The sequence below is a fragment of the Simochromis diagramma genome, unplaced genomic scaffold, assembly GCF_900408965.1.
Source record: "Simochromis diagramma unplaced genomic scaffold, fSimDia1.1 OVJJ01000487.1, whole genome shotgun sequence".
NCBI lineage: Eukaryota > Metazoa > Chordata > Actinopteri > Cichliformes > Cichlidae > Simochromis > Simochromis diagramma.
The window spans coordinates 3,301,179-3,328,351 of record NW_024387305.1 but is presented as its reverse complement, the minus strand read 5'-3'; the positions used below and the strand labels follow the sequence as shown (position 1 = coordinate 3,328,351).

The 27,173-nt window shown below is 41.3% G+C and overlaps 2 protein-coding genes across 5 annotated transcripts in view; one reads left to right on the top strand and one right to left on the bottom strand.

The window, feature by feature from the left end:
• The window catches only part of aspscr1 (ASPSCR1 tether for SLC2A4, UBX domain containing), a 22,122-nt gene extending 5,150 nt beyond the window's left edge, over positions 1–16,972 (top strand). Inside the window, exons 5-17 of the mRNA XM_040004473.1 lie at positions 888–945; positions 1,046–1,119; positions 2,151–2,682; positions 3,045–3,104; positions 4,527–4,666; positions 5,506–5,587; positions 5,670–5,736; positions 6,092–6,154; positions 7,335–7,387; positions 11,726–11,777; positions 11,927–11,996; positions 13,837–14,024; positions 16,717–16,972. Coding sequence (XP_039860407.1) covers positions 888–945; positions 1,046–1,119; positions 2,151–2,682; positions 3,045–3,104; positions 4,527–4,666; positions 5,506–5,587; positions 5,670–5,736; positions 6,092–6,154; positions 7,335–7,387; positions 11,726–11,777; positions 11,927–11,996; positions 13,837–14,024; positions 16,717–16,727 — 1,450 coding nt within the window. The 3' untranslated portion in view covers positions 16,728–16,972. The remainder of the gene's footprint in view (positions 1–887; positions 946–1,045; positions 1,120–2,150; positions 2,683–3,044; positions 3,105–4,526; positions 4,667–5,505; positions 5,588–5,669; positions 5,737–6,091; positions 6,155–7,334; positions 7,388–11,725; positions 11,778–11,926; positions 11,997–13,836; positions 14,025–16,716) is intronic.
• LOC120716833 (UDP-glucuronosyltransferase 2A1-like) lies at positions 14,071–27,173 on the bottom strand. Of its 4 annotated transcripts, none has more exons than XM_040004474.1 (8): positions 26,756–27,173; positions 20,266–20,746; positions 19,997–20,145; positions 19,781–19,912; positions 19,488–19,575; positions 18,556–18,775; positions 18,076–18,369; positions 14,071–17,460 (listed from the first exon to the last, which is right to left on the bottom strand). In XM_040004474.1, exons 1-7 carry the CDS (start codon positions 27,008–27,010, stop codon positions 18,090–18,092), a joined length of 1,605 nt encoding a protein of 534 aa, XP_039860408.1. In that variant the 5' UTR covers positions 27,011–27,173; the 3' UTR covers positions 14,071–17,460; positions 18,076–18,089. The 4 variants fall into 4 exon arrangements, with proteins under 4 accessions (XP_039860408.1, XP_039860409.1, XP_039860410.1 ...); XM_040004475.1 differs by having other exon boundaries at positions 14,071–15,982; XM_040004476.1 differs by having other exon boundaries at positions 14,071–15,175.

The following is a 27,173-nucleotide window of genomic DNA, read 5'->3' as shown; positions in this document are numbered from 1 at the left end:
GCCCTGTCGATTTTTGAAAAAAAATGAAATGATTTTAAATGCACCTTATAGTCTGAAAAATACGGTTCTAAAAAAAAATACCAGAGGAATGCGTAAAAAGAGTAATCCTTTGATCGGTATCGCTATTTCGATCGGTACATCGATGTCTTGGAAAGATTTTTACTATATTGGAAAGTCTGGTTTGTAAGTGTAATATTTTTAAAAAAGAATTGAAAAATAAAACTGAAACTGTAGACACGAAAGAAAGTAAACTTTGGTCATGGTGTTACACGAAGAGATTAATGGACTCAACACTGCATTTCATCCATCTTCCATAGCGTGAAGATTGTCACAATGAAAGCACGCCAGGATAACATTCCTTCTTCTCACCACTCCTCTACTGAAGTTTAAGCTTCATTCTAACACACACGCCCGCACACACATGCAGCTGTTGCTCAGTAGTTCCAGCTGTGCGGTCCCAGGTGCTCACGCATCCGTCCAGCCCTCATCTCCACTCCATTAAATGACATCACTGCATTTGTTGATACTTTTCCAAGCAAGTCATGCTTCCATGAAATGAATGTTAGCTCCGCGGCAACGTAAAAAGCTCAAGGAATGTTATGAAGCACAGACGAAAGCTTTGATATTCAGAATTGAAGAGAACAATAGTAAAACATTTATGGTTCAATTAGGTACTACACGGGATTGTGCACACATGGTTTACACATGCTGATAGTGTGCCACTGCATTGCATGAGGTTTTATTGTAAAATCACCAAGCTTATTATCCTCAACAAGGAAAACCACTTGTGGGTTTTGTTTAAAGCAAATGAAAATCATTTGGGCAATTTTTAATCTCTCTGTGTGTGTGTCTCTGTGTGTGCGTGCATGTCATCTCAACGTCACCAGTGTGTTGGAGCTATCCGACTCAGGATCCACTCCTGTGTGTGTTTACATGAGAGATGAGGTATGCAGCGGTCTTTTAACTCTCCCTTTCTCAGGAGATGAAAGCGAATTTTATGATAACACAGCTGCTTGTCCACATGTGCGTGTCTGTGGATGTGCAGGTGAGTGGCGAAGAAGAACTAAAGAAGGCCTCTTTGAAGTCTCTAGGTCTTACCGGAGGAAGTGCCATTGTCAGGTAAGCTGCTAGTTTTCATGCTTCATGCATTTTGTGGGTGTGACTTTATTAATTATGTATTTAAAACATCATATATAGAGAGTCTACAAGATGACTGCAGCTGTGACAAGCAGAAAAGTGTCCTTCAAGATGGTCTCCTTTTGCAGCAATAAACTGCATCTGCCGATTTAGCACCACCTGCTACATTTGGTCACTCCCTAGAAGTCCCTTCTAAACCACTGGCAGTGCTACATCTCCTTCTCTGTGTTTTGAAGAAAAGGAAGATGTCTTAGAGAGTCAAATAGGGCTACCTGAATGTCTCGGCCAAAAAACTCAAATGTTTTCAGTGTGCTGTGAACAGGTGCAAGATGGTGCGTGCCACAAATCACCCTATTTTCTGTCAGATGCCTCAGTATGTTCCAGTAGATATCTTCACAAAGTCTGTACTTGGTTGGCGATGCTATCAGCCACTAGTTGTTTCCGTTATAACACATTCTATCACAAGTCTCCCTAATGGGCAAATTTGTTGTTGGAATGTTATAGTATAGTTACACCACAGATCCGTCGGTGCAGTCACAAAAAAGGCTCATTCATTATCTGATGATGCAATTGATGTCACTTGTACAGACGTGGACTTATTTACGGATGCAAACACTTTAAATGTAAAATTTAAAAAAGATGGCCTGAGAGCACACTGACATCTCGGCATAAGACAACTACACGCCCAGTGCACCTTATGTGGACACTGCAAACTGCTTTTTGTTCTCTGGCTCATAGACGAAGAAATATCAATCAGCAGCGATGAATAGCTAACCCTAACACAAAAGTCGATACTGGTGGGAGTTTTGAGGTCTATGGGAAAATCGAATTACTCCCATTCTCCCATTACAGAATGGGAGTAATTCAAATGTAGTAGGAGCTTTAGGTTTGGTCCATAGTGGAACCAAGGAGATTATGTTGAAGGGGAAAGAACTACATTTAACCTTTTTTTAAAAAAAAAAATAAAAAAATCACCCTGTATTAAAACCCTGTATTTATGATTTATGTTTAAGGTTTTTACTCAAAAAGGAAAAAAACTCAGAAGAAAAAGCTGAAATGGATACACCCGCTATGCCAACTACGCCCATTGCCATGGAAACCACACCCAGTTCATCCCCGCAGCCGGATCCCGCTCCATCGGTTCCAGAAATGTCAGCAACAGATGTGCCAAGCCCAGATAAGCCGGCGGAAACCCCAACTCTGCCATCTTCTGCCACTTCTACAACCACACTACCCATTCAACAAGAAGACGCTCCAAACCTCCAGGATGCCGTTCGACCTAAAGACCCTCCCACAGGAAGTCAAACACCAGAGGACGATGGTGAAAAAGCTGGGCCGTCAGGACTAAACTGCCACCCATCATCTCCTACTTCTTCAGCTCCTTTCATTCCTTTCTCCGGAGGTGGTCAGCGCCTCGGTGGTCCAGCTGGAGGAGTTGCACGTTCCCTCTCTTCATCATCATCCTCATCTCTGTCAGCGCTGACCGCTGCTGTTGAGTCACCCAAAGCCAAGAAAGCCAAATCCAACCACGGTTCAAGCACAAAGGTCAGCCAAACCCTGAGTTTACTCGGCCTGCCAGGTGTATGCACTAGATATTTTTTGTTATTAGCTAGTGTGTCTTCTTGGCCCTTATGCTGCCATTAACCAGTTTTCAACATAAACCACAAGCTCACAAAAATATAAAGACAATGAAAGATAAAAGCTGAGAAATCTGAAGCTCATATTGATGTTTTCTGTTAAAGCCATGTGTTTGCACATTTATGAAAACTTACCACCTCAAATCCGATTATGTTGCTTATTAAGGGCATGTTTTTGTGGGCTTCAAGAATTGTCCTTTTTAGATTGAATGTTTACAGTCCTGATCTGATCAGTAATTGGTGAAACTGGACCTTTTCTGTTCCTTTCAGTGTAAAACCACTACCAAGGTGCAGCATGATAGTATGGGTGATGCGGAGGAGTTCTTAGAGGTGAGTTTGTTCTGTAACCTCTTTATTTCAGATGACCAATTTCTCTGCTTTGTGGATTTCCAACTCCTTCATAAATTAACAGTGTTTTCATATCTGCAGTGTTTAGTCAGTTTAAATTGAACTCTGTTTGGTTTTCCAGCTTTGTGTAGTTCGTTTGTGCAGGATTGAACACAGTAAATCACCCACACCGAGACCCTTTGAGAAACCTACCGTACCAATCTATGCTTGCTACTCTGAAATGCAGCAAGACACTATAGATGTGCCAAGGTTAGCAACTAGCCGTGAAATCAACGTAAATTATTAATCTTCCCCACTGGTCCAGAAGGCAGCACCTTCTTCCTATATTTACTTTTGTTGCTCCCCAAACCCATTTGGCCAATAAATGGGCTAATATCCCCACGTGGTTTGTAGTGATGCATTTTGGTTTGCTTGGAGTTCCCTTGGTTTGAGTTTGAATTTACAATCTTATCAAATGATTCAGACCAGGGTAAACGAACTGTACGTTTAAGTCTAGACACCCAGAAGCTGTTTTATTTTATTTTGAAACTCTTATCTGAATGATTGTGGAGAAAGCCAAGAGTAATTTTAGTGGCCACTAGGACTAAAACCTGCATTTGATTTATAAGAAGCTACAGGCTTTACCTCAAAATAAGGTTTATGTTACACTACAATGCGTACATCCAGTTTCACATCATTATACCTCAATGCAGAGTCCTGACAGAGTCGACATCTCGGCCTCATTTAACCAGAACACTGAACAAAATACATGCTGGTAAACTTACATCTTTACCACAATAGATTGGGATGATGATGATGATTAAAAGGGGCTCAAACTGTTGTGAAACTCTGTGCAATACAAATAGTTTAGAAGTTTCCTGGTTCAGCTGTGGTCTGGCTCTTTGTGGGGGGGGGGAGCATCACTGGTGTACAGAAATTGTTTGTAGATGTTTATTGGTCAGTGGTTGTCAGCTTTCATACATACCGTCCAATGCCCACGTGCTCTTCACCATGTGGAGAAGCAGGGGATCGAACCGCTAACCTTCTGATTGGTAGATGACCCTCTCTACCTCCTGAGCCCCAGGCAGCTGTATTCAGTTTGTCTAAAGAAACCTTTAAATTCAAGGCACGTTAAAATTTATGCAATGTTGGGCAGTAAATTCTGAATACATTTAAGAGAAAACTCAGACGATCACTTAGGAGGAGCAGCATTTGGCGATGGTGGGGAAGAAGAACTTTCTTTTAACAGGAAGAGATGTTCAACAGAACCAGGCTCAGGGAAGGGCAGAATTCTACCGTGGCCGAAAAGGGAATAGGGATCGTGAGAAGTAAACAAGACTTCTGCTGTGATAAATAAAGCTAAAATTTGGACACTTGAGATCCAAATATTGTTACGGACACTCTTATATCTCCCTCTGTCTGCAGCCAGTGGAGAGGGAGCCTCTCATCTACCACCTGGACTCCACATCCCATCAGTCTGAGGACTACGGGGATCTGCCCGACGAGTTCTTTGAAGTGACCGTGGATGATGTGCGGAAGCGCTTTGCCCAGCTGAAGAGCGAGAGGTGGGGAAGGAGGAAATGGTTGAGTGACTGGGTGCAGTATTTAGCACAAATACCTTGTTGCTGCAGAAACACGTCTGGATCCGATGTGTTTCTGCGCTGTTTGGAACAGATAATTAGTCAGTTTGGCATTCGGGTCCTGCGGTGTTTTGTCCATGTATAACCCTTAATTGCAAAAATAGCCTAGCAGTGATGAGAGGCCATAGGCAGGGAGAATGCTGGGCATCACTGTGTGCATTTTGAAGTTTCTGTATTTTTACTTGTTTATTTTTTAAAATTTATGACCAGTTTGAAGTTTTTAGTTATTTATGAGCGCTTCTTCAAAACAGATGCGTTCAAGTTTATTCTGCAATCTCTGGATGTGGCGTCAGCAGACCACAGCTGTTGAGACATCGTGTGTGTTTGCAAACATGTTCTCATTTATAAGACAACACACAAACACTACAAAAGCTTCTAAATATGGCACGCTGGGAGCAATTAGTAGTTCTGTTTCGTGTAGACGTTTATCTTCCAGCCATCGACCAAACACCGTCAGGTTGAGACCTCACCGCTCGCATCCTTTAATCTCTGTCTGCACTGACATGGCTGCCTCATGGCTACTGCCATGTCAATGACTGCAATTACTAAGGGTGGAATTAAGCCGACCAAAGCAATTTGCCTGTAACACGCACGCACACACACACACACACGGCCACACACGAGTAGGGGTAGGAAAGAAACAGTGATTCTTTGTTTTCTTTGCACATCTTACTCATTGTGGGTTAAACAACCTGCTTTTTATTTTCAGCTCATTTCATTGTAACTCTGTGTGTGTGTGTCTCTCTCTGTCCCTCATTCCTCAGGAAGTTTTTGGAGGAGGCTCCGCTTATGACTAAATCTCTGAGAGAATCACAGATAAAGGAGAAGATGGATAGATATCCCAAAGTAAGCTCGTACACATAATAACATTTTAATATATGTACGTTTAAAACGTACAGACTATAAATAGCCCACTCTGCCTCTCCAGGTGGTTCTGAGGGTCCAGTTTCCAGACAGATATGTTCTACAGGGCTTCTTCAGGCCTCTAGAGACAGGTGTGTGTTTGTGTGTGCCTCCATGTGTGTGTGCACATGCAGTATGGAGAGTGTTCATTTCAGCTGGCTAGCCACAGGTATGGCTGCAATGTGAAAGCTACTTGCGGCTCCCTCACCACATTTACGACTGTAGCCACACCACAGTGACAGAGACTGAAAGAATGAGACAGGTCTGTAATTCCAGCGATGAGATGCACCTCAGCCCGAAAGCAACACGACAACCAGCAGAACAACAAATTGCAGGGAAATTCCTTCTGACAAATGAATTACAGTCCACACAGAGACCAATGTAGCTGCACATAGCCCAGTTTGTGCTTCAGCTGGTAATCTGTGTCTTTGTTTGTCTCATGACCAGTTGATGCTCTGAGGCACTTTGTAAGGAGTCACTTGGAGGACCCTCAGCTCAGTTTCTACCTGTGTAAGTATCGTTACATTTCCCCGAATCGTCATCTTCATCCTGTGAAGGTCTGACCATGTTACAGCATCAGTTTCTGCTTCTGGTTTATTCCAAATCAGATAGGATAATAGTTCTGATCATAATTACAAGCACATTGAAATCACCTGAAAAACCTCAAATCTGATGACTGGCTTAATCCAACCTCCTCTAGTGTCAAATAAATGCAAAATTAACACTTAGAATTTTGACCAAAACTGCAAAAAATGCTGATAAACTCATAATTTCTAGAGATCTACATGCAATGAGGCCAACTTTTCTATGAGCCTGAAAAAGGAGGAATTTTCTACAAACGTTTTGGATCCAAATTATCAGTTTGAATTGTTTTCATTTGAATTGCCTGGATTTGGATTTTCTTCAGTTAGATTTTACTGATAATGTCGCTTTTTTTTAATTTAAACTATGTGCAGGTACATTTGAGCGAGTTTAAGATGTATGAGGTTACTGAAAGTGAGGTTTGGTGACAGCTATCCAAAGCAAAACCTTTTTTTTTCCTTATAGAGTAAGCATTTAAGAGACATTTTATTAGGTAGACCTTGTACTGAGTCGAACCCCTTTTGCCTTCAGAGGTGCCTCCGTTCTTCGTGGCACAGATATTCAGAGAGATGCTGGAAACATTTTGATTTTTGGTCCATATCGACATAACATCACACAGTCGTTGGAGATTTGTTGGCGACACACCCATGGTTTTAATCTCCAGTTTCACCTCATCCCAAAATGATCAACCTTAAAATTATCAGCAATATCACCTGCTTTTATTTTTACCATTGTTTTTTTTTTTTTAAATTTAACTCCACTTGTAAAAATGACAGGAGCAGGAACAACCAGTTTTAGCCTTGATATGTGCTGCCTACACACAAAGCTTTGAAACTGTATCAGTTTTTCTGTCATGTTTCCAGATTTGTGGAAAAAAATCAAATGTGAATTTGATTTTTTTTTTTTAAAGCATCTTTTTTTTTTTTTTTTTTTTTTTTGTAGTTAAAAGTTGCTCCTGTTGTTTTGTAAAAGCTTAAGTCTCTGTGCCGCGTCCATTTGTTTTTCATTCATTTGTCAGCATTAACTTTCCTGTGTTCATGTATATGTTGTATTATAGACTTTTATTCACAGTTTATCATTTTGACCATTTTTCTTATTCCTTTTTCAGTCATTACCCCTCCAAAAACTATTCTGGATGACCCTTCAGCTACGCTTTTCCAGGTACGACTCCTCACACTGTCCTTCGATTACCTTGATAGAGCTTCTAAGTAATAATACTCAGTAATAAAACGGCTGAATTAAACCGAACAAACTTCATCACTGTGAAACTGCAGAAAACAACTACAAAACCTTTTTTTTTTTTTTTTTTTCTTCAACATGGACATAAAATATATCAGCTGGTCCTCCTCTGCTCTTCAAAGCCTCGCTACATTCCCGTTCTCCCTTCTTCCCTCGCTTCTGCTCGCACTTGTTCCCCCCTCTCCACTGTCCTTGACCCCAGCTGGGCTTGATTTTTCCCAGACTGGCACATGGGGTTAATACAGGCCTTGCTTTGATCTCGACACACACACACAAACACACCAGCGCTCACACACATACACACACACACGCAGAGCAACGGGCAGCTTTGATGCTTTGTAGCCTTTGAGTTTATTCAAAATGTGAAGAGATACATATGCTTGATCACCTCGACACTCCCGCGCACTGCTGGTTCTTGTATTTTTAGACACTTTATTTTGGCAAACATTTTTGTCATCGGCACCTTTCGTTCTTTCACTTGACACTTTGATTCAACCTGAAGCGCACAGAAGAAGTGGAGGAAGAGGCGGATGTTTGAAGTGATTTTTGAAGTGATATCGTGTTGTGATGATGAGCAAGATTCAGCTCCTCTGAGGGACTGCTATAAAAGATAACAATCCTCAAAAGTGCACTTTGAAATATGGCTGCGTTGGTGTGTTCATACCCCTTTGGTGTCACGATCGCTCTGAATCACGTCTGATGTTCTGATGTCATTCTTTGTTTTTCATCTTTTCATCCCCTTCTGAACTCTCCCCGTCTGTTTTTTCAGTACTCGTCCCTCTCCTGTACCCCAACTCTGGCTTTCTTTTCCTTTTTTTCTTCTTCTTTTCTTTCCTCCTCCAACTCCAGCACCCACATGGTCCCTCTCTCCGGCCCTCTCCTGTGCCTCACCCCTCCTCTCTCAACCCCATGTCTCTATCCATTAGGGACTTAAAAGCGTTAAAGTGCGCAAAAACAAAATCTTTAATCCGCCTTGGTGTCATTTCTCCCATACGCACACTCTGTCTGGCTCCGCTTCCCTGTCTATACATCAATCTTCGACACACACATTTAAAGAATCTTTAATCTTTTTTTGTCATGTCACATAGACGTTGGCGCGCACACACACACACACACACACACACACACACACACACACTTTAATCACTTTGTGTCATGTCAGGAAAGGAATGTTTCCCAACCCAGAAGTCCTTTGATACCAGTCATCCCCTCCCTCATCCGTCTCCCCCTCTGTCTTCCATCAGGATCTGTTCTGCCTCTTTTTCCTTTTCTCTCTCCATTCCTCTCTTCTTCTTCTTTTTTTTTTTTTTTAATTTAAACACACTCACCCTCTCCCTCCCACATACACTGGTCTCTTCTCGTTGGCCTCGTCTTTTTCCCGAATGGAAATGTTGCTGCTGCTGCCAAACGGAGCAGGATTGCAGGAATGCCTGTTGTTTCACTGTAACACATTGTTTCCTGCTCACAGGGCTGTAATAATAGCAATTAGGCCAGTGTGTCCCAATTTAGCAACCAGAGAAAGGACAGTGTGTGTGTAAGACGGCCTGTGGTGTTGGGTGAACCCGCCAGACCCCAGCTACAGCCTTTATTTTACGCTGCTGATTATCTAAGAGTCTGGAGGGAAAGTTATATGCAAAATGTTTTATGGGATCATTGCTGCGTCTAATGTATATTTTAACTGCTGATTAGAGTGTCTGAAGAGCCTCATTCCTCTAAAAAAGAAAAAAGATATTTGTCCTCCTAGCAACTCAGCAGCAATCTTAGTTCGAGCTGTCATCTTCATCAACTGCAATTACGCTGATTATCGGGACATTAAGACTGCATTATAGGGAATCCCCAATCAACAATTTTGACACAATAAACTTTTTAAAAAAAGCTTTTTTCCCCTTCAACGTTAGTCATTTCTTACTGTTGCAGAATTCTTCAGAAGAATTCTGGTCCAGATTTTTTTTTAAATGTCTGGTTTCTGTCTTATTATGTCTTTGCACATATGCAGTTTATGTGGACAGAGATGACCTCTACCATGAAGTTCTTCAGGCACATGTAGGAAACAGTTACCTGTTGGGAGGAACTGAACAGAGCCCAGTCTCTACATGATTTAAGTCATTTTGGATCCAGGACAAAGTACAGACCTCACAAGGATAAAAGCAGGTTGTCGAGAGTGACAAGAAGTGCAGTTACTTATATTCACAAGCTGTAGCAAACATATATTCAGCAGACACATCTTAAATACAGCAGTTAACTTTGCTTTTTAACACGAATATCTAATCGATCAATCAAATAGCAGCATCTCAGCACATTCAAGCAGGTAGACGTGGTCAAAACGACGACCCGCTGAAGTTCAGGCCGAGGATCAGAATGAGGAAGAAAGTGTCTTTGAATGCGGTACGGTTGGAAGGCAACACCAGGTGTCACTTCTGTCGGCTAAGATCAGGAAACTGATCAGCAAGTCACACATGCTCAACAAAATTGAGCAATAGAAGATTATAGAGGATATTTTCTTGCTGCACTTTGGGAGCCTTCACACCAGCTGTTTGGATGGAAAAGTCTAGATGGGTTTATAACGGGGGTAATCAGCATTTCCACCTCCTTTTTAAATTTTGCTTCTGATCAATATACATTGTTGATGCGCGTTTTGAGATCATTTAAAGGATGATTATTAGAGATTTTAGTAGTATTGGTAAGAACTGTTGAAAGTCGGGATTCAGAAAGTGGATTTTAAAACGCTGCGGTGCTTAGACTGTGTAATTTATGTGAAAAGATGCTCTAAGTGTTGTATTTTAGTGTTCTTGGTTGTCACATATAAATCTAAAAAGATTTTTAGGAATGGTTTTGGTTGCTGATGGTCTCTGTCACCTGCTTATGAGTCAGAAAATGTTTATGAAGTTTCATCTGTGAGACTGAAGGAAGCTATTGAACCTCTCTTTTTCAGGGCATTTGTTTACATGGTAATAAAGCTCTTTAGGAGGCACATGTCACTTTCTCACAGCTCTGCACGTATGTGTCTGTGATAAACGGATCAGTTCTTTCAGGATTCCTGGAGCGGAGCGTCTGCTGCTCATCAGTGTGTCGTAAGAGGATCTGTTAACTAGATGAAGGAAGAGGGAAAGCAGCAGAAACATCTTTAGGACTTTAGTGTTTTTAATTTTGTTTTAATGTCTTACATACACACTTACCAATAAAAGGCCTTTTGAAGTCGTGAATAGTCTTAAATTCAGCTCGGATGGGTCGTAAACGTTTTAATTAAAAGAATTTCCAGAACCCACCACCACTATTTCTACACACTGAGGTTTCGTAAGAGTAGGTAACATTAGCTAGCTTTAACTCGTGCCTAAAAAACAATACAAATACAAAGAGGCACAAATTCTCAAGCCAGGCGTGGGTCAGTTTAGATCGTTTGGCCTCGAGGTTTATGACACACTGAGGAAAAACCCTGATGATGATTATATTGAAGAAGGCCTTGTTGGCCAGCCTGCTCGATGGCCTCAGGAAGATGCGAGTGTAACAACGAATGGCTTAATGATAAAGATTAATCTTGGTTTTAAAAGCTGGTGCCTAGAAATCCTCACGACGCAGCAGCACTAGTGTGCTGAGGTCTCTTTTTTTTTTTCACCTCCTACACCTCATCTTTTTAGATTTTTACTTAATACCCTGATTATTGCATTACATTTAGAATTATTTTTGACTGAGCTCTTTAAGTTGTTTTCTGCTTTCAGCTGCTATCCTCATTTTTTTTTTTTTAGACTAATCTAGTCTTAAATTCAGCTCAGACTTATTTACACCTGCAGACATTGCGGCGATGATGACCACTCGCTGAAGCTCCTGTGCAGCAGATGTTGTCTTTCCTTTCTCTTAGTCTGACAGACGTGTGCCCTGCCTGCCTGTCTGTCTGCATTTCCACCTCATAATTGTACGGTTGATAATTTCTGGCTGCAACTGGCCCATTATACCCATTAAGACTATCACTGGAGAGGAATGTGGTGCTTCAGGGGTGAAAGTGTTTTCACTAACCATTTGATTGGTGCTCAATTTGTGGTCGGCTTCAAAGAACCAACGGTTGCTGGTTCAGGTCCCCCGAGCGATGAATCATCCCCAAAAATGAACCTGACTTTGACTTGGATGTGGCGGCAGCTCTCGGTTTGCGTGTAGCGGGAGGTGGTTTTGTTTGGATTCTTTCGTGTTTTGCAGAAATTGTAATGTGTGCCAGACATTTTTAGAAGCTTCTGTTCACTCCTGCTCTGCTCCTCTGTGTGTCTGCAGGCCGACCTGTTTCCTGGTGCGCTCGTGTACTTCGGCTCTGATGTCAAGACAGGTTTTTGTCTGATTTCCTTCTTTCATATGCTGACTTGGATTAGATACTGGTGTATTATCGAGGAATGTAATGTAACAAAACAATAGCTTACTGTGTGTGTGTGTGTGTGTGTGTGTGTGTGTGTGTGTGTGTGTGTGTGCACTCCACAGATTTTTACATGAAGAGAGAACTGCTCGAATCCCCCGTCTCAGCCGTACAAGCAAACGAGTCCATTGCAAGGTATGTGCACGTGTCCGTGTGTGTTTTAAATGTGCAGTTGGTTATATGTGTGTGTGTGTGTATATATATATGCATTTGTATCCCGCAGCAACCAACCTATTTTCCTGTCACAAAGCTGTCATCATTGGAATCCCTTTGAGGTTGTGCCTAAACAGCAGGTGCCCCCATGCGCCCTCATTTCCTACACACGCATACAGATTCTCTCTCGCTCACACACACAAACACATACACGCACACCATTTTCCAGTCTGTCTAAAGATAGAGCCAGCTTCCCAAAAGTCACCCCCACCTGTTGTCCTTCAGCTCCATTAACAAAGCCTCTGTTTCAGATCACTATCTCGTTTAGCTTCAAGCTCAGGGTTAGTCAAACTTAAATTTTTCCAGCATGTGTGATTCCTCATAACTTTAGAAGTAAAACACAGAGCTAGATTTTCATAGGTTTTAAAGATGAAAAGCCACATTTTTGCTTTTGTTGACAAGTATTTTCTTTCTGACCAACCTTGAACTTCACTGTGATGGAATACATCATAGTTTCAAAAGCAAAACTCCACCTATTTAAGCAGGATGCACTGGGTTTATTGGTGTAGGTGTTATCCAAGGGTCTTGGTATGCATCCTACTCAGACATGGTGGTGTGCAGTCCTCCAGAAAACCAGCAGTGATGGTTTATAGCCCAGTAAAACATATCAGAGTTCATGAGGTAGAGGGAGAAACGCAAACACTGAAGTGTGAGAACGGACCGTGGCTGCAAATCTCACTTCATCTCATTATATGTTGTAACTAATGTCTTCTCCATGGTTGATTGGAGGACCAACAGCAGTACAGGCAACAGACTAGTTGTTCCACATGTTTTGGATGCTGCCCCCTGGTGACAGCAAACACCTACAACTTGTAGGTGATGGTCTATGAAGTTATGCATAGGCCCGACACACAGCTAGGCCAGTTTCCAAAGAGATGTAATTATTGGTGATCTGAAAGTTTGATCTGTTTTTTGTGCTTTAGAACAGTTTGGTTTGGGTTTCAGCTTTCAAACATGCATATGATAGAGGTGGTTAGATCATATGAAAGGTATGCTGTCACTTTTTAATTTTGAAAGTGCTTGTTTGAGCATTTTTTTTCCAAACTCTACTCTTTAAGAATTAAGTTCTTAAATATCGTCCACTTCAGTAAATGTTATTCTGTTTAAACAGGGTGACATAAACAGTCAGCAAGCCAGAGGTAATCCAGTATCGATATCCAGCTGATATATTGGTCTATTCATACTTTGGTTATACATGATATACTCTCTGATCCAGCTGTGACAGGTTCAGGTGACAGAGGAAATTACAAAATGCATTTTCTGTAGACAGTAACCGGAAAAATCACCATATGGGATAAATGGTTGGTCAAAACAAATCACTGTATCTGTAAGATTCCCCTTTTCCTACATTCAGTCTGTTTCAAGTTTTCAAATTTAGTCGTATCTTTACATGATTGTAGTTTTCATCTATGAAATTAAGGGACAACATTGGTGTTCACATGTTCTTTATGATAGTTTAGACTTATTACACTGATCAACCAACTTTGATGTCCTGAAACAGTTTTTTAAAATCAATTTTCATTGATATGAACTCAAGTGCCCGGATCACAGAGGCCCTCAGGATCAGTGGATGATGTCTCCATAGTTTGGCGAACATTCAGTTTGCGACTATTTTCCTTTGGCATAAGATGGCATGTTGCCTTTACTCACTTTACAACTAATTATGACTCAGACAAATGTGACAACTTTGTTCAGTGCAGCATCCTCTCATACTCGTGTCATTCATTTTTGTTCTCTTTTTTTCTTTCCCTTCCTACTTCAGCTGCATGCTCCAGTCCTCAACTCCCTCCTCGAGCTCTGGTGGCTTCAGGGAGCCGCTGCCTCCCCCAGAGCCTACAGTGGAAGCCAGCGGATCCACACAAAACGAGGAAGACCCATTGACACAAACCCAGGCCGCCAAACCTGCCAGATCTGACCCGGGCAAGGTGCCTAAATGGCTCAAACTTCCAGGTCAGGACAGAAAATAGAGCACACATACAAAGAGAAAGGATCTGTGTTTAAGTAACACTGTTTGTTTGTTTGTTTTTTTTAATAAAGAAAAGAAAAGTACAGGTTACAAGGTACAATAACTGTTTCACGCATCTTCAACAGCACATGGAATCAACCCTTGATATCATGAAAGTGAGGTGCAGCCAAAAAGTTATCAGAAGAAGAAAAAAAAACATGGTTGATTTATTATTTCACCCCTTTAAGATCCTCTCCTCGTTCATCTATGGCCCGCTGTGCTGGACTGCTGTCATTTCACACAGACTTCAAATACATAAACATTCACATTAAAAATTTATGAGGAAAAGTTTGAAAATTGATCTGAAATTAGTGAAAGAAACTCTGACATTCACAATCATGTCTCTCTCAAATCCCAGTAAGCATCAAACAAATACCAGTTTGAGTCCACTGCCTTCTTTTAGTCCTCGCTGTCGGTTTGAATAATTAAACTTCCAGTCCTGCACAAAGAAAACCTGTAGGCACAGCAGAACTGCACCAAACACGTTAGCTGCAAAAGCTCCTCTAACACATTTAACTCAGAAAGAAGCATTGCCCCCCACCACCCCTTTTTTTTATTTAATGTTGAGAAAGAACAGAAGGCTTTGAGGCACACGATTCATGTCATGGTAAAAACACACACACACACACACACACCACAAAACCACAGCTAATAGGACATGGCTTTTTGAAAGCTGAATTTGTGATGACTCAGAGGATCAGGATGCATGTAAGGATGATCCAATTAGTTCAGGATGGTCACCCCCTCCAGCCCATGAGACCACTACAGACACTCATCGTGCCCAGGGAGAGAGCCTGCTGCCGGGCCACATCACACAGCACGAGCCCCTGTGGTCTGTCCAGTCCCAGCGCCTCTCTGTTGTTCTACTGTGGTTGTCTCTGGTGGTCACCGTATTGATGTTTTTGTTTGGTACATGGCTCTCTTCTTCTCTGTCTTCATCTTGTTTGTGTTTCTGTTCATTTTATTTCTGGCTGATCTCCGTGTGTGTCCTTCCGCATCTCTGAAGAAAGTCGTGGCTGTTTTGTCTTTCATGAGGAAAGTTAAAAGAAAAAGTGGGGAGGCTGAATCAGGAATTATAGATTCCATGTGTGGACCACTACAGAGCAAACACACACACACAGAGCATATGAGGCTTGTTGGCATGTCTTCGTTAGTGTGTTCAGTAATGGGCAGAGTGTTTTGATGCTTTCCCGAGGATTCGGTATTAGAGCCAGCACACTTGTAGTGTTCAGCCTTCTGGCGTCTTTCTGGCCCTCGATTAAAGCCCGGCGTCTTTTAAACTAAACTTCTTCTCCTTCCTGTTTCATGATGATCTGCCTTGTGTCGTGCTGACTGGATTTATTGCAGGTTTCATGCTGTGAAGGGTGTTTTGAAAAACAGCGCTGGGGTGGATGATACCAGGTTTGTTTTTAACTGGTTTTCATTGCATCCAGGCTCGGTGTTTGTGTATTGATCTGGACAACAAAGCGTGTTTAACATATTCAGGATATGTTTTCCTTATCTGCCTTAATTCACTCTGTCATTAATCAGCACTTGAAGGCAGTCATCAACTTTCTGCGTGTGCATTTTAAAGGACAAGTTACAAACAGTTTACTCCTAAATATCTGTCTTATTGATGCTTGTTGGGTAAAGAAAAAGCTTTTGATGGTCTCTGTGTAACTTCAGATTCAGAATGAGACCGGGGTGAGGTATGCTGTAGGAGTGACAGATGAGTTCAAGGTGGGTGTGGGATCACATCGGGGATCTGTTCAGAGCCCCTTCTGTGTTTGCAGTGATGATGGACAGGCTGACCGATGAGATCAGGCGGGAGTCTCTGTTGAATATCGTTTTTGCGGATGACGTCATGATCTGTAGTCAGAGGAGGCAGCAGGTGGAAGAGAGCCTATAAAGGTGGAGGTATGCAATGGAGAAAAGAGGAACGAAAGTTAGTCCAAGCAAGGCAGAACACGTGTGAAAATGAGAAGGAGGCAGGAGTAACAGTGTAGAGGTAGTGAACCTAACGGGTTCAAACACCTGGGTTCAGCCATTCAAAGCAACGGCCAATGCACAAAAGAAGTGAAGGGGAGAGTGCAGGCAGGATGGAGTGAACGGCAACGTTTAAAAATGACAGTGAGAGCAGCAGTGATGTAAGGTTGTGAGACAGTACCACTGATAAAAAGACAGGAGGCAGAGCTGAAAATGCTGAGCTTTGCATTGGGATTGATCAGAACAGACAGGATTAGAAATGAGTAGACATTTCTCAGCTCAGGGACAGCTCCAACTGAGGGTGAGGACGAAGTCGAGGATGGCCTCCGGCCCTGTGCTGCATTTTTTTTTTTCGCCCCCTCTCGCCCCATTTTCCTGTCTCTCTTTACTATTTCACTATCCTATAAAGGCAAAAATGCCCCCCGAAAAATCTTAAAGATGTAGACACACAGTCTCAAGAAATATATATATATATATTGAGCTGTAAACCAGCTGTTACTGCTGGCTCAAAAGATTTGCATGCATAGAAACACCACTTACTAACAAAAGATAAAATAACATGGTAAAAGAAAGGGACAAGGAGGAGGGGTAGCTAAATGGGAGCTAAGAGAAATACTGTGTATATTTTTTGTTGGCAGTGCGTTTAATTCCTGCTTTCCGTTTCTTCTACAGGTAAGAAGTAAAGCTTCTGCTGTGCTGAGGACCCACCATGACAGACTGATGCAACTTAAATGTTTGCTATGCTTCACTAGAGGCTCGGCTTTGTGACCTGCAGTGGATTTGATCCATCAGAGCTGAAGCAGAGGTTTTAAAATGGTTAAAATAAAGATTGAAATGATTGAATGCGTTAATTGTCAAGAAGATTGGTGTGTTTGATTCCTGCTGAGAGAAAAGTGTAGTGCAAAGTGAATAAAGATTGATGAACAAATGTGTCTGTTGTATTGAATTTGAATTATGCTAGCACTTAATCACATGGTGCCACATCTAGGTAAGTTTGATCAGGATCTGCAGTTAACATTTTCACCATCACCAGGGTAAAGGCTGAATATTATAATGATATTTCTCTTGTTTGTTTATTCGTTGCTGTCTACTATTCATATTTTATTCCAGTAAAGTTGGTGTGGAGCACCCACAATTTTCTTGTACATGTACAGTGACAAGGGTTGTTCTATTCTATTCTACAGTTTAGAAATGCCACAAAGTATTGGATTTTGGCATTCAGAGAAGCAGAATAAGGAGACGACATAGGTTTGTGTTGTCAGTGCACCATCTATCAAAGTTGCTACCCCCACACACATGAAAAACAGCTTTGATGATTCTCCATCTGCTTGCATTACACTGCAGCCCTCCTCACAGCAGGTTTAGCAGATAACAGGTGCTGTTTTAAAGGTGAAACGTCCCTGGAGGCTTAAAGACCTTTAGCAGGAAAAGCACAGGTGAGACAAATTTCATTAACGACCGACCATTTCATGTAAGCGTCCCAGTGAGCTGCACACTCCACAACCTGGATCACTTTAGTGGTTTAGCAGTCATTCTTAACTGTGTTTCTCCTGCTAAGGTAAACTGTTGAATGTGTCTAGGGAGGGAAAATTTGGGGCAGTGTCTGCAGTCAGAAAATCGATGGACTATTGAAACTTTCTCAGCACATGCCGTCAAGGGAAAGGAAGGACAACTATTTCACCTTGCAGAAGTTTAAACTGGTTTTAAAGTATAATAAATATGTTTTCTTCTTTTTGGATGTTTGCAACATTTCTTAAAAGTTTGCAAACTCCTATCTATCCATCTTCTCCCACTTTTTAGGGGGTTAAAGAGGGGCTGGAGCCTGCAGCTCTCATAGGGTAAGAGGCACAGTAGACCCTAGGAAAGGTAAGGAAACTTGCAGTAACCTTCCGTGCTCTGGTTGTAAATCCAGCATGAAGGACAGAGGACAGTGAGGAATGAGACCTCTTGGTCTTCTGCTTTCTGACTGGTTTACCCCCACTGCCATTTCTTCTGCCCCAAGCAACCTATCAGCTTTTGCAACGTATTTACCTTCAAAAATATCTTCAGTCCTCCTTCTCTCTTCCTCCTCGTCGTCTGCACTGCTGCAGGAAGAAGCGTATGACCACCCAACACAAAGCAGCGGCAGTCATCAAAGTGATGAGCAGGACAGCGCCTGTGTCCAAGCTGTGGTACTGGAACCAGTTCAGATTATGTGAAGCCAACCGCAAATGCCTAGCTCCACCATGTCGCATAACAAACTCCAACCAGAAGACGGCAGTATTCAGTGGCGTCACCGGCTGGTCGCGGTGCACCGCCGACAGACGCTGCATGCTGGTCTTGTAGCTGTGCATGGGAAACGTACAGGAAGTCACATGGCTGTTTCATTGTTAAACAAAAGTGCACTTTTAATGTGACGGAGCAGGGTCAAACACAGGAAATCAAAATTTAGTAACGGTCCAAGTGCATGGAGATCGGTCTTTGCACAGAAATGTACATAAAATACCTTTTTCACAGTATAATCACCCTTACCTTGGCTGGTTGACGATGGCATGCAGTGCTTCTGCCAGCTCCTCGGCTGTCACTTTGTTGAAGTCGAGGACGATGGCAGTGCCGAGGTGGCTCATACGGTTAAGATTATAAGACTGATCGCCAAACACCGGCAAGCCGACCAGAGGCACGCCGTGAAACACAGCTTCGTACAGACCGTTAGTGCCGCCATGAGTCACGAATGCTCGTGTCTTCGGGTGACCTGAGGGGGGAAATAAACAAAACTGTAATTGTGAAAGAACCTAACAAATATTTTTGAAAATGTTGGAAAAAATAGGCTTTTCTTTTGAAATCACACTGAGCTAAATCAAGGTGAAAAAGTTCGCTTTGACTGAAGAAGTGCTTTGAAACTGAAATTCAAGTTTTGCTATTTAAATTTTTTTTTTTATAAAAATGTGTTTCAGAAAACAAATGAATTATTTTGTTGTGGGCGTGTAACAAGAGGAAAAGGCGGGGCACAGACTGATGATTGACAATTTATAAATTAGCAGTTTGGTTGAAGATGGCCACCACTTCCCAGGCTGACGGCAGCCAACAGGTAAACACCATTTCTGATTATTCTATGATGGAATATATTAACAGGTGAATGTTTGTACCATGTTAATATACATATGTTTAAAAATGTATTATGGAGTCTTTAATTTGCAACAAATGTGACACAGGAGCTGTCTATCATTAGTCTACGCCCTGTCCCTCCCCCTGGATACACGCCCACAACATAAAAACAAGGTCACAAGTCTGAAACTTAAAAAAAAATTTGATTCGAATTATTTTAATTCATTTCTCTTTTTAAAAACATTTTTTATTTATTTTAAACAGCACAATAATTTCAGTTTCTAATCACCTTTTCAATTTAAAAACCACCCCAAAAAACCCCTTCCATACAATCCTATAATAACATAAATGAGTCACACCGAGCAGATCGTTCTGAGGGATCCAATCAGAAATCTTTATGTTTGGCGCAAGTGCAGGTGGAGCTTCACCACGGTGACGCCAAATCACCTGAAAGGAATGATATACTCATTGGTTCAAAGAACCAACAAACATCCAGGTAAAGTTCTTGCACTCAAAGCACTTGACTGAGCTTTCCTCATTCATCCATTCATACTAGCACTTTTTCAATGCTAAAATGCTTTAAATACATTCATTCTGCAATGGATGCAGTGATTTGATAACCCATATTCTGTTTGCCTGTGAGTGCCCTGACCTTCTGAGGGATTCGTCCTAAGGCGGTGGCGATGACGTTGGTGCGCTCCATCGTCAGATTGGGTACCATGGAGCCAAAAGAAACAACGACTACACCAGCATCACCTGAACTCTGCACAAAAGCCTCCAGGTCCTGTAAGGTGTGACATCATCATTACATCATCATTTAACTGTGTCATTTCAGAATACAAGTACTGTCAATGATCAGAGCTCACACCTCTGGCAGCTGATTGGCGGGTCTGCAGTTCAGACCACCCACGTGTTTGAAGTTGGGTGGGGTTGGCCGTGGCGTATCGATGTCCCAGAACGTCCTGATGAGCCACACGTCAGCCTTCCCCAGAGTCTCACACACACTGGTGGGAGTTCCTGTTCATACAGCAAATAAGGAGTATGACTTCAAAATAAAAGCTTGGATTAGTTTACTTTTATTCCTTATGCCTCATTAATTCAGACAGACGATGACATCAGTATGATTTCACCTCTGACCTTTAATCTCACTGTAGTATTTATCCATCGTCAGCTTCCAGCCCAGTTCGGTTAGCACTGATGACGCCACATATGTCACCAAGTTGATTAGTCTCTCCGTGAACGTCATGTGGTCGTTGTACAGCACAGGAGCTACCGGGACATAAGACGGCAGAAACACAGCGTGGCCACAGTGACGCTCAAAAACACTGCCTAAGCTCAAGCGTAGCGAGATGACGAGCGGCACGCCGAGCACATCAGCCACCAGGTCGCCACACATTACCAAGGAGTCAAGTAGGACGACGTCGAAAGCGGCATCCCGCAGAGTTGCCATCAACTGATCGTTCTTTAGAATCCCGTCACACTGCTGCCTCCCGAAGTCCAAGCTCCGCCCCATGAAGTTGATCAGCTTCATGGCCACTTGCAGCATTGAGGGGTCGTGCATGGAGAAGTGGATGAATTCCTCAATGGGGCTCAAATATTCCTCCTTGCTGTATGGCACCTGCAGGGAAAAAAACAAAACAAAAAAAAAACCCCTGATCAAGTTATTGATTCTTGTTAAATATCAACACTTCACAGAGTTCTTTTGATTCCTCATAGGGATCTGATGGAAGACAACACACTGCTCAGTAGTATCAGTTATCGCCTAGTAAGGGTGTGTTGTGAGTTCAAAGACAAGCACAAACAAATAATGAAAACAGAAAAAAAAAAAAAATAAGACTGAGGTCCTATATCAGGAGGCTTCCATGGTAGTGAACATTCACTTGAAGTAATGTTAAATCAATATCAGATTATCAACATTATTTTAATTTATTCAATGCTGAAATCTGACATTTTTCCATCACATTTTTACATTTAACATTGAAACAACAAGGAAATCAGGATTAAAACAGGACTTTGCAGGTATTTCAATCAGTATCAAACCACTGCAAATTATTTAAACCTGTGGAAAAAAATATTATGCATCATGTAAAAAAAAAAAAAAGATAAACATTATCTGTAAACCATTCTGTTACAATTTAACAGTTTTTAAACATTTTTAAGCATAAGGGTTTATCTAATATAAAAATGACAATGGACATCTTTGCATCACTTAAGAAAAAAGTTTATTTTATAAAAACATTTTATTTTATTTAACATATTACTTTAAATTCCCTGTTTTTTTGTTTACACCAGGATGGAGGTGGATATCTGGCGTCCTGCACCACCCAGCCAATCTGGAGCACTGCCTGAGCAAAGGAAAATTCAGAAACTCAATTTACCCCCACCTGCTGAGTTAGGCCATCTAAAATAAAACATCAAAAGCACAAGAAAAAGAGGCTCATCTGAACTCAGATGATAGCCTCTAGCCAAAACTCTTTAGCAGGGAGAAAGTCGACACACTACTAGGCATATTATCATGAAAGGCAGACAGCCTTTAGAGAAGAAAAGAGAGACTGGCCCACGTGCTGTAGTGCTGGAGTGCCACAGTTTAACAGAAGGTACAAGGAACAAATTGCGGCATTACTTTGTTAACCTGTTCACTATATTCCAGGGTGATAAGAATTAATATTGCAATGAAATGGCTTTCACCTCCTCTTATTGGATCTTCCAATGATGATCTGCTGCTGTATGTACATACAGCAGCAGATCATCATTAAGCAGTTTAACCAAACTGTCCACTGCATCCTAACTGTGAGGCAAAACCTCAGCATCAACAGGTTCAGTGGAGCAGGACTGACAGAAGCCTTTGAACTCTTGATGGAGGTCCCTTGCTTCTCTTGTCAGCTCTGTCACCATGATTATCAGTTTTTGTAAGGCACCATCTGTTGACAAGAATAAGGAAACTGAGAAATACTGGCTTGAGACGTTTAAGTAGTTCCATCTGCTAAAATTGCATACAAGTTTCTCTTGTTCACTTATGAATAACATCCTATGTAAAATGTCAAAATACAACATTTTAGGACTTTAAAAGTTGCCTCACAAAGTTTCTAGAATCTAAAAAGAGTCAAAATAAAAGAATAATTGAGAAAACTGAAGTTAGTGATTAATCTTAATTTGTGTTTTAGTGGTAAAAATTATAATGAAAATTGTGATAAAACTCTCATTTTCAAATACCTTTGGGATAGATACAGTGGGATGCAAAAGTTTGGGCAACCTTGTCAATAGTCATTATTTTCCTGTATAAATCGTTGGTTGTTACAATAAAAAATGTCAGTTAAATATATCATATAGGAGACACACACAGTGAAATGAAGTTTACTGGATTTACAGAAAGTGTGCATTAATTGTTTAAACAAAATCAGGCAGGTGCATAAATTTGGGCACCACAAAAAAAAAAAAAAAGAAGAAGAAATGAAATCAATATTTAGTAGATCCGCCTTTTGCAGAAATTACAGCCTCTAAACACTTCCTCTAGGTTCCAATGAGAGTCTGGATTGTGGTTGAAGGTATTTTGGACCATTCCTCTTTACAAAACATCTCTAGTTCATTCAGGTTTGATGGCGTCCGAGCATAGACAGCTCTCTTTAACTCACACCACAGATTTTCAATAATATTCAGGTCTGGGGACTGAGAAGGCCATTCCAGAACGTTGTACTTGTTCCTCTGCATGAATGCCTTAGTGGATTTTGAGCAGTGTTTCGGATCGTTGTCTTGTTGAAAGATCCAGCCCCGGCGCAGCTTCAGCTTTGTCACAGATTCCTGGACTATGGTCTCCAGAATCTGCTGATACTGAGTGGAATCCATGTGTCCCTCAACTTTGACAAGATTCCCAGTCCCTGCACTGTCCACACAGCCCCACAGCATGATGGAACCACCATATTTTACTGTAGGTAGCAGGTGTTTTTCTTTGAATGCTGTGTTCTTTTTCCTCCATGCATAACGCCCCTTGTTATGCCCAAATAACTCAATTTTAGTATCATCAGTCCACAGCACCTTATTCCAGAATGAAGCTGGCTTGTCCAAATGTGCTTTAGCAAACCTCAAGCGGCTCTGTTTGTGCTGTAGGTGGAGAAAAGGCTTCCCCTGCATCACTCTCACATACAGCATCTCCTTGTGTAAAGTGCACCAAATGGTTGAACGATGCACAGTGACTCCATCTGCTGCAAGATGATGTTGTAGGTCTTTGGTGCTGGTCTGTGGGTTGACTGACGGTTCTCATCATTCGTCGCTTCTGTCTCTCCGAGATTTTTCTTGGTCTGCCACTTCGAGCCTTAACTTGAACTGAGCCTGTGGTCTTCCATTTTTTCAATATGTTCCTAACTGTGGAAACAGACGGCTTAAATCTCTGAGACAGCTTTCTGTATCCTTCCCCTAAACCATGATGGTGGACATTCTTTGTCTTTAGGTCATTTGAGAGTTGTTTTGAGACCCCCATGTTGCTACTCTTCAGAGAAATTTAAAAGAGGAGGGAAACTTACAATTGACCCCCTTAAATACTCTTTCTCATTACTGGATTCACCTGTGTATGTAGGTCAGGGGTCACTGAGCTTACCAAGCCAATTTGAGTTCCAATAATTAGTTCTAAAGGTTTTGGAATCAACAAAATGACAATAGAGCCCAAATTTATGCACCTGCCTGATTTTGTTTAAACAATTATTGCACACTTTCTGTAAATCCAATAAACTTCATTTCACTTCTCAGATATCACTGTGTGTGTCTCCTATATGATATATTTAACTGACATTTTTTATTGTAACAACCAACGATTTATACAGGAAAATAATGACTATTAACAAGGTTGCCCAAACTTTTGCATCCCACTGTACCTTTGAAGACCATAAGTCACCCAAAACAGCTGTTATATTAAAATATCATAAAACCTATGCTGATAATAATCACCATGGCTTATGAGAATTCTGACTGGTTCATACATTTGCCATGACTCGTTGGGATCATTGTCCTCTTCATTGCAGCGTGGACTTTGGATGTTTCTCGAGGAGGATATGGGGGTCATGAAAGCTCCTCTGTAATTATCCAGGAGCTAGGAACAATTTCTGTGTCACTAATACTGACCTGCATAATGCACCACTTCATGTTTTGTTTTTTGTTTTTGTAAGTTATCCTGTCTATGATAACTAGGGGGAAAAAGAATAAATAATGAGTTAATTAACTGGCTTTAGAGCTTGGCTTAGCTCAATGTTGTGCTGTCAGGGCATAAAGGATATTTCCTAGTAAAGTTTTGGAGCTTTGTTACACCAAGCCTGAAGTTCAACCGCCACACTCGGTAGCATCCAATTCTGGGGGTACTGGAAGTAAGACTTGTTATAACAAAACCTTCAGAAAAGTATTCGCATGTTTCAGCAGTGCCATCTACAAATTGTACTCCTTAAGACAGGGTGCACTTTTCAGTTACTACCTTTCTGTATTGTTCTGAATGGCCTATCTGAGCCACAAGTGCATCATAATGCAGGTGCAGTAATCTGTGTCCTTTTTTCAGTTGTAACACCTTTACATGAAGCTTTTCTGAAAACCTTTTCACAGTTTGTTCTAAAAACAAGTGAAGCTTGTGCAAGAAATGTAATTTTCATAAGGAAATCCTGAGAGTTATCTAAAGGCCTAAAGAGTCCACCAGCTGTATCCAAACCAAAATGATGGTATTCCCCACCATCCATGTTTTATCCCTACCATCCATCTTTGGGTAATTCTGGGTGAAACACATGCAAAATGCCCAAGACTGCAGTCAGTGCCACTAAAGAGACTGAAAATGTTGAAGCACAGTATTTTAAACTTGTTATTAGGAACTCAGTAGTTGGAGCTTCAGCACCACCATCAGTATCAGTATGATGTGAATAACAGCTGATGTACAGCAGTCGTGAGCTCTGTCCAGTGATACAGAAGTCTCACTGACTTCTGAACTCAGCTAATAGTCCCTGCCATTTCTTTTAACTGGTGGCTTGTCTGCAACTGAGTGACAAATGTCTGAAACACCCGACTCCACGCCAGCATTGACCTAAGGTTGCACCTCGTTGACCAATGTAATTCCATTATGAGTGCTTTTAAAAACCAGTTAAAAACTTTTCTATTCAAACAAGCCTTTTGTTGATCTACGTATTTTATATTCTTTACATTATTTACATTTAACCTCTTACATTGTGTATAATGTCTACTCATTGTACTGTTTATTTTAATCTTTGTGTACAGTGCTTTGTGACTGCCTGTCTGTGAAAAGCGCTTAATAAATAAACTTTACTTACTTACTAGTAGTGTTGTGCAAGTTCAGACTTTTATAACAAAGGATATTTTAAGGACTTGTTTTAAGGACTTGTTTATCTTACTGTGCTTAACTGGAATCTGAAATAAGACAATGAAAATATGTTAATAAAAAGAGGGAGAACATAAAATTCAAATACATACTAAGTGTGTAGAAGAATACACAAGTTTAAAGTTACCCATTGTCCAAGTATTACTAGCTTTTGCCTCTGAGCAGTGCTGTGTGTAACCTTCTCATTATTAAAGTCAAAGAAAATAATATGATAGACACCTGTGTGCAGCATCAATAAGTTTAAACTGTTTATTTAAAATCCTAAGAAACTAGCAGGGTTGGCTCTACATTTCAAGGCTGTTGATTACAACTATCGATAACACCGTGTAAATTACGGTACAAAGTGCGTAATTGTAAAATAATAAAAACGTAGTTAGAAAATAACATTTTGAAGCAACTTTATAGCCAGCCATTCTTTTTCGCTTATCCTCGTCGGGGTCACGGGTGTGAGGCTGGAGCCATAGATCGAGGGGTGGGGGGTACACCCTGGCTAACAACTTTATAGCATCATTGCTAATATAGCTAGCTAGCTTTATGGAAGGAAAATTATGACATGAAAATGTAATATTTTCTCAGATATTGTGTTGTCTAAGAAAAGCATACTTTTCTCCTTCTGTTTAAGCTAACTTGCCCTACTATTTTGTATGGGCTAATTTTAAAAATATTTTTGCTATGGAACCAATTTAGGTCTAACTTTCTAATAAACTTTTTAAAGGTTTTAAATAAACTATAAACGGCAAGAAATATTCACTTTTTTTCCAATTCAACTTTAAAATAATGGATAAAATCATATATTCTTACCTGATATATTGAGCGTGGTGCAGTCCAGTGAAGTGCAAGGCTGACTTATGGTCAACTATAAATGTTTTCAGTAGTGGACACATGGAATGTACCACTGTGAGACGGGTGCTGCTGCGGAATAGTTCAGGTAACAGCAGCTTTAATTTCCCGATTGCTGTCACCCGGTCAACTATGAACAGATCAACTATCAACTATAACGGCACAACAATGAATCAGTGTTATTCTGTCATTACTACTACATCGCCAGGTAGCTCTGACGTCACGTAAGAACTACTGCTTGTTATCTGGGTTTCCTCGGAAAATCTGAAACCGAGCAAAATCTGAAACCGAGCAAGATCTGAAGCCCTGGATTGTGTCTTTCAGTTCTGAAGAGTTTATTCTGCTTTTCTGATCAATCTGAGTCTCTTTACTTTTCTTTCTGTTCTCCGTCAGACTACAAACACGCTGTATAACCGCCAGTGTTACCTTGAAAACCAGGAAGTTGAACTTGGCGGCGTCGCGACTGTTGTTGTAGTTGACAGTCGGCGATGCATCGGGCACTAGGATGGTGACCGAGTGGTTTTTCTTCACCAGCTCTTCTATGATGGTCCGCATGTTCAACCAATGGCTGAACTCTCCCGGAAAAACCAGAGCATGGCCTCCGTGTACTGGAGCGACAGAATGAAGGAGCAGGAGGGAGAGGGGAAGAAGAAGAAGAAGAGGATACGTGGGAACCTGCATCGTGTGTGAAACACAAAAAGATCCCCAGTGTGTGAGAAAAATCTAATGTCAGATTGCAGCTGCAGGTCCAGAGTGTAGTCTGCCTAGAGGTCAGCTACGAGTTAAGAGCTGCGCTCTGACTGGACGACAACACACTGTGATCTACAACTGTAAAACAAAAAGA

Bases quoted from the DNA above. Each gene is read 5' to 3' on its own strand.
- LOC120716833 (XM_040004474.1), bottom strand. From the start codon at position 27,010: ATGCAGGTTCCCACGTATCCTCTTCTTCTTCTTCTTCCCCTCTCCCTC. The intron at 19,913-19,996 runs GTGTGAGCTCTG...CACACCTTACAG, and splicing joins CCGCCAATCAGCTGCCAGAG to GACCTGGAGGCTTTTGTGCA. The intron at 19,576-19,780 runs GTCAGGGCACTC...CATTCCTTTCAG, and splicing joins TAGGACGAATCCCTCAGAAG to GTGATTTGGCGTCACCGTGG.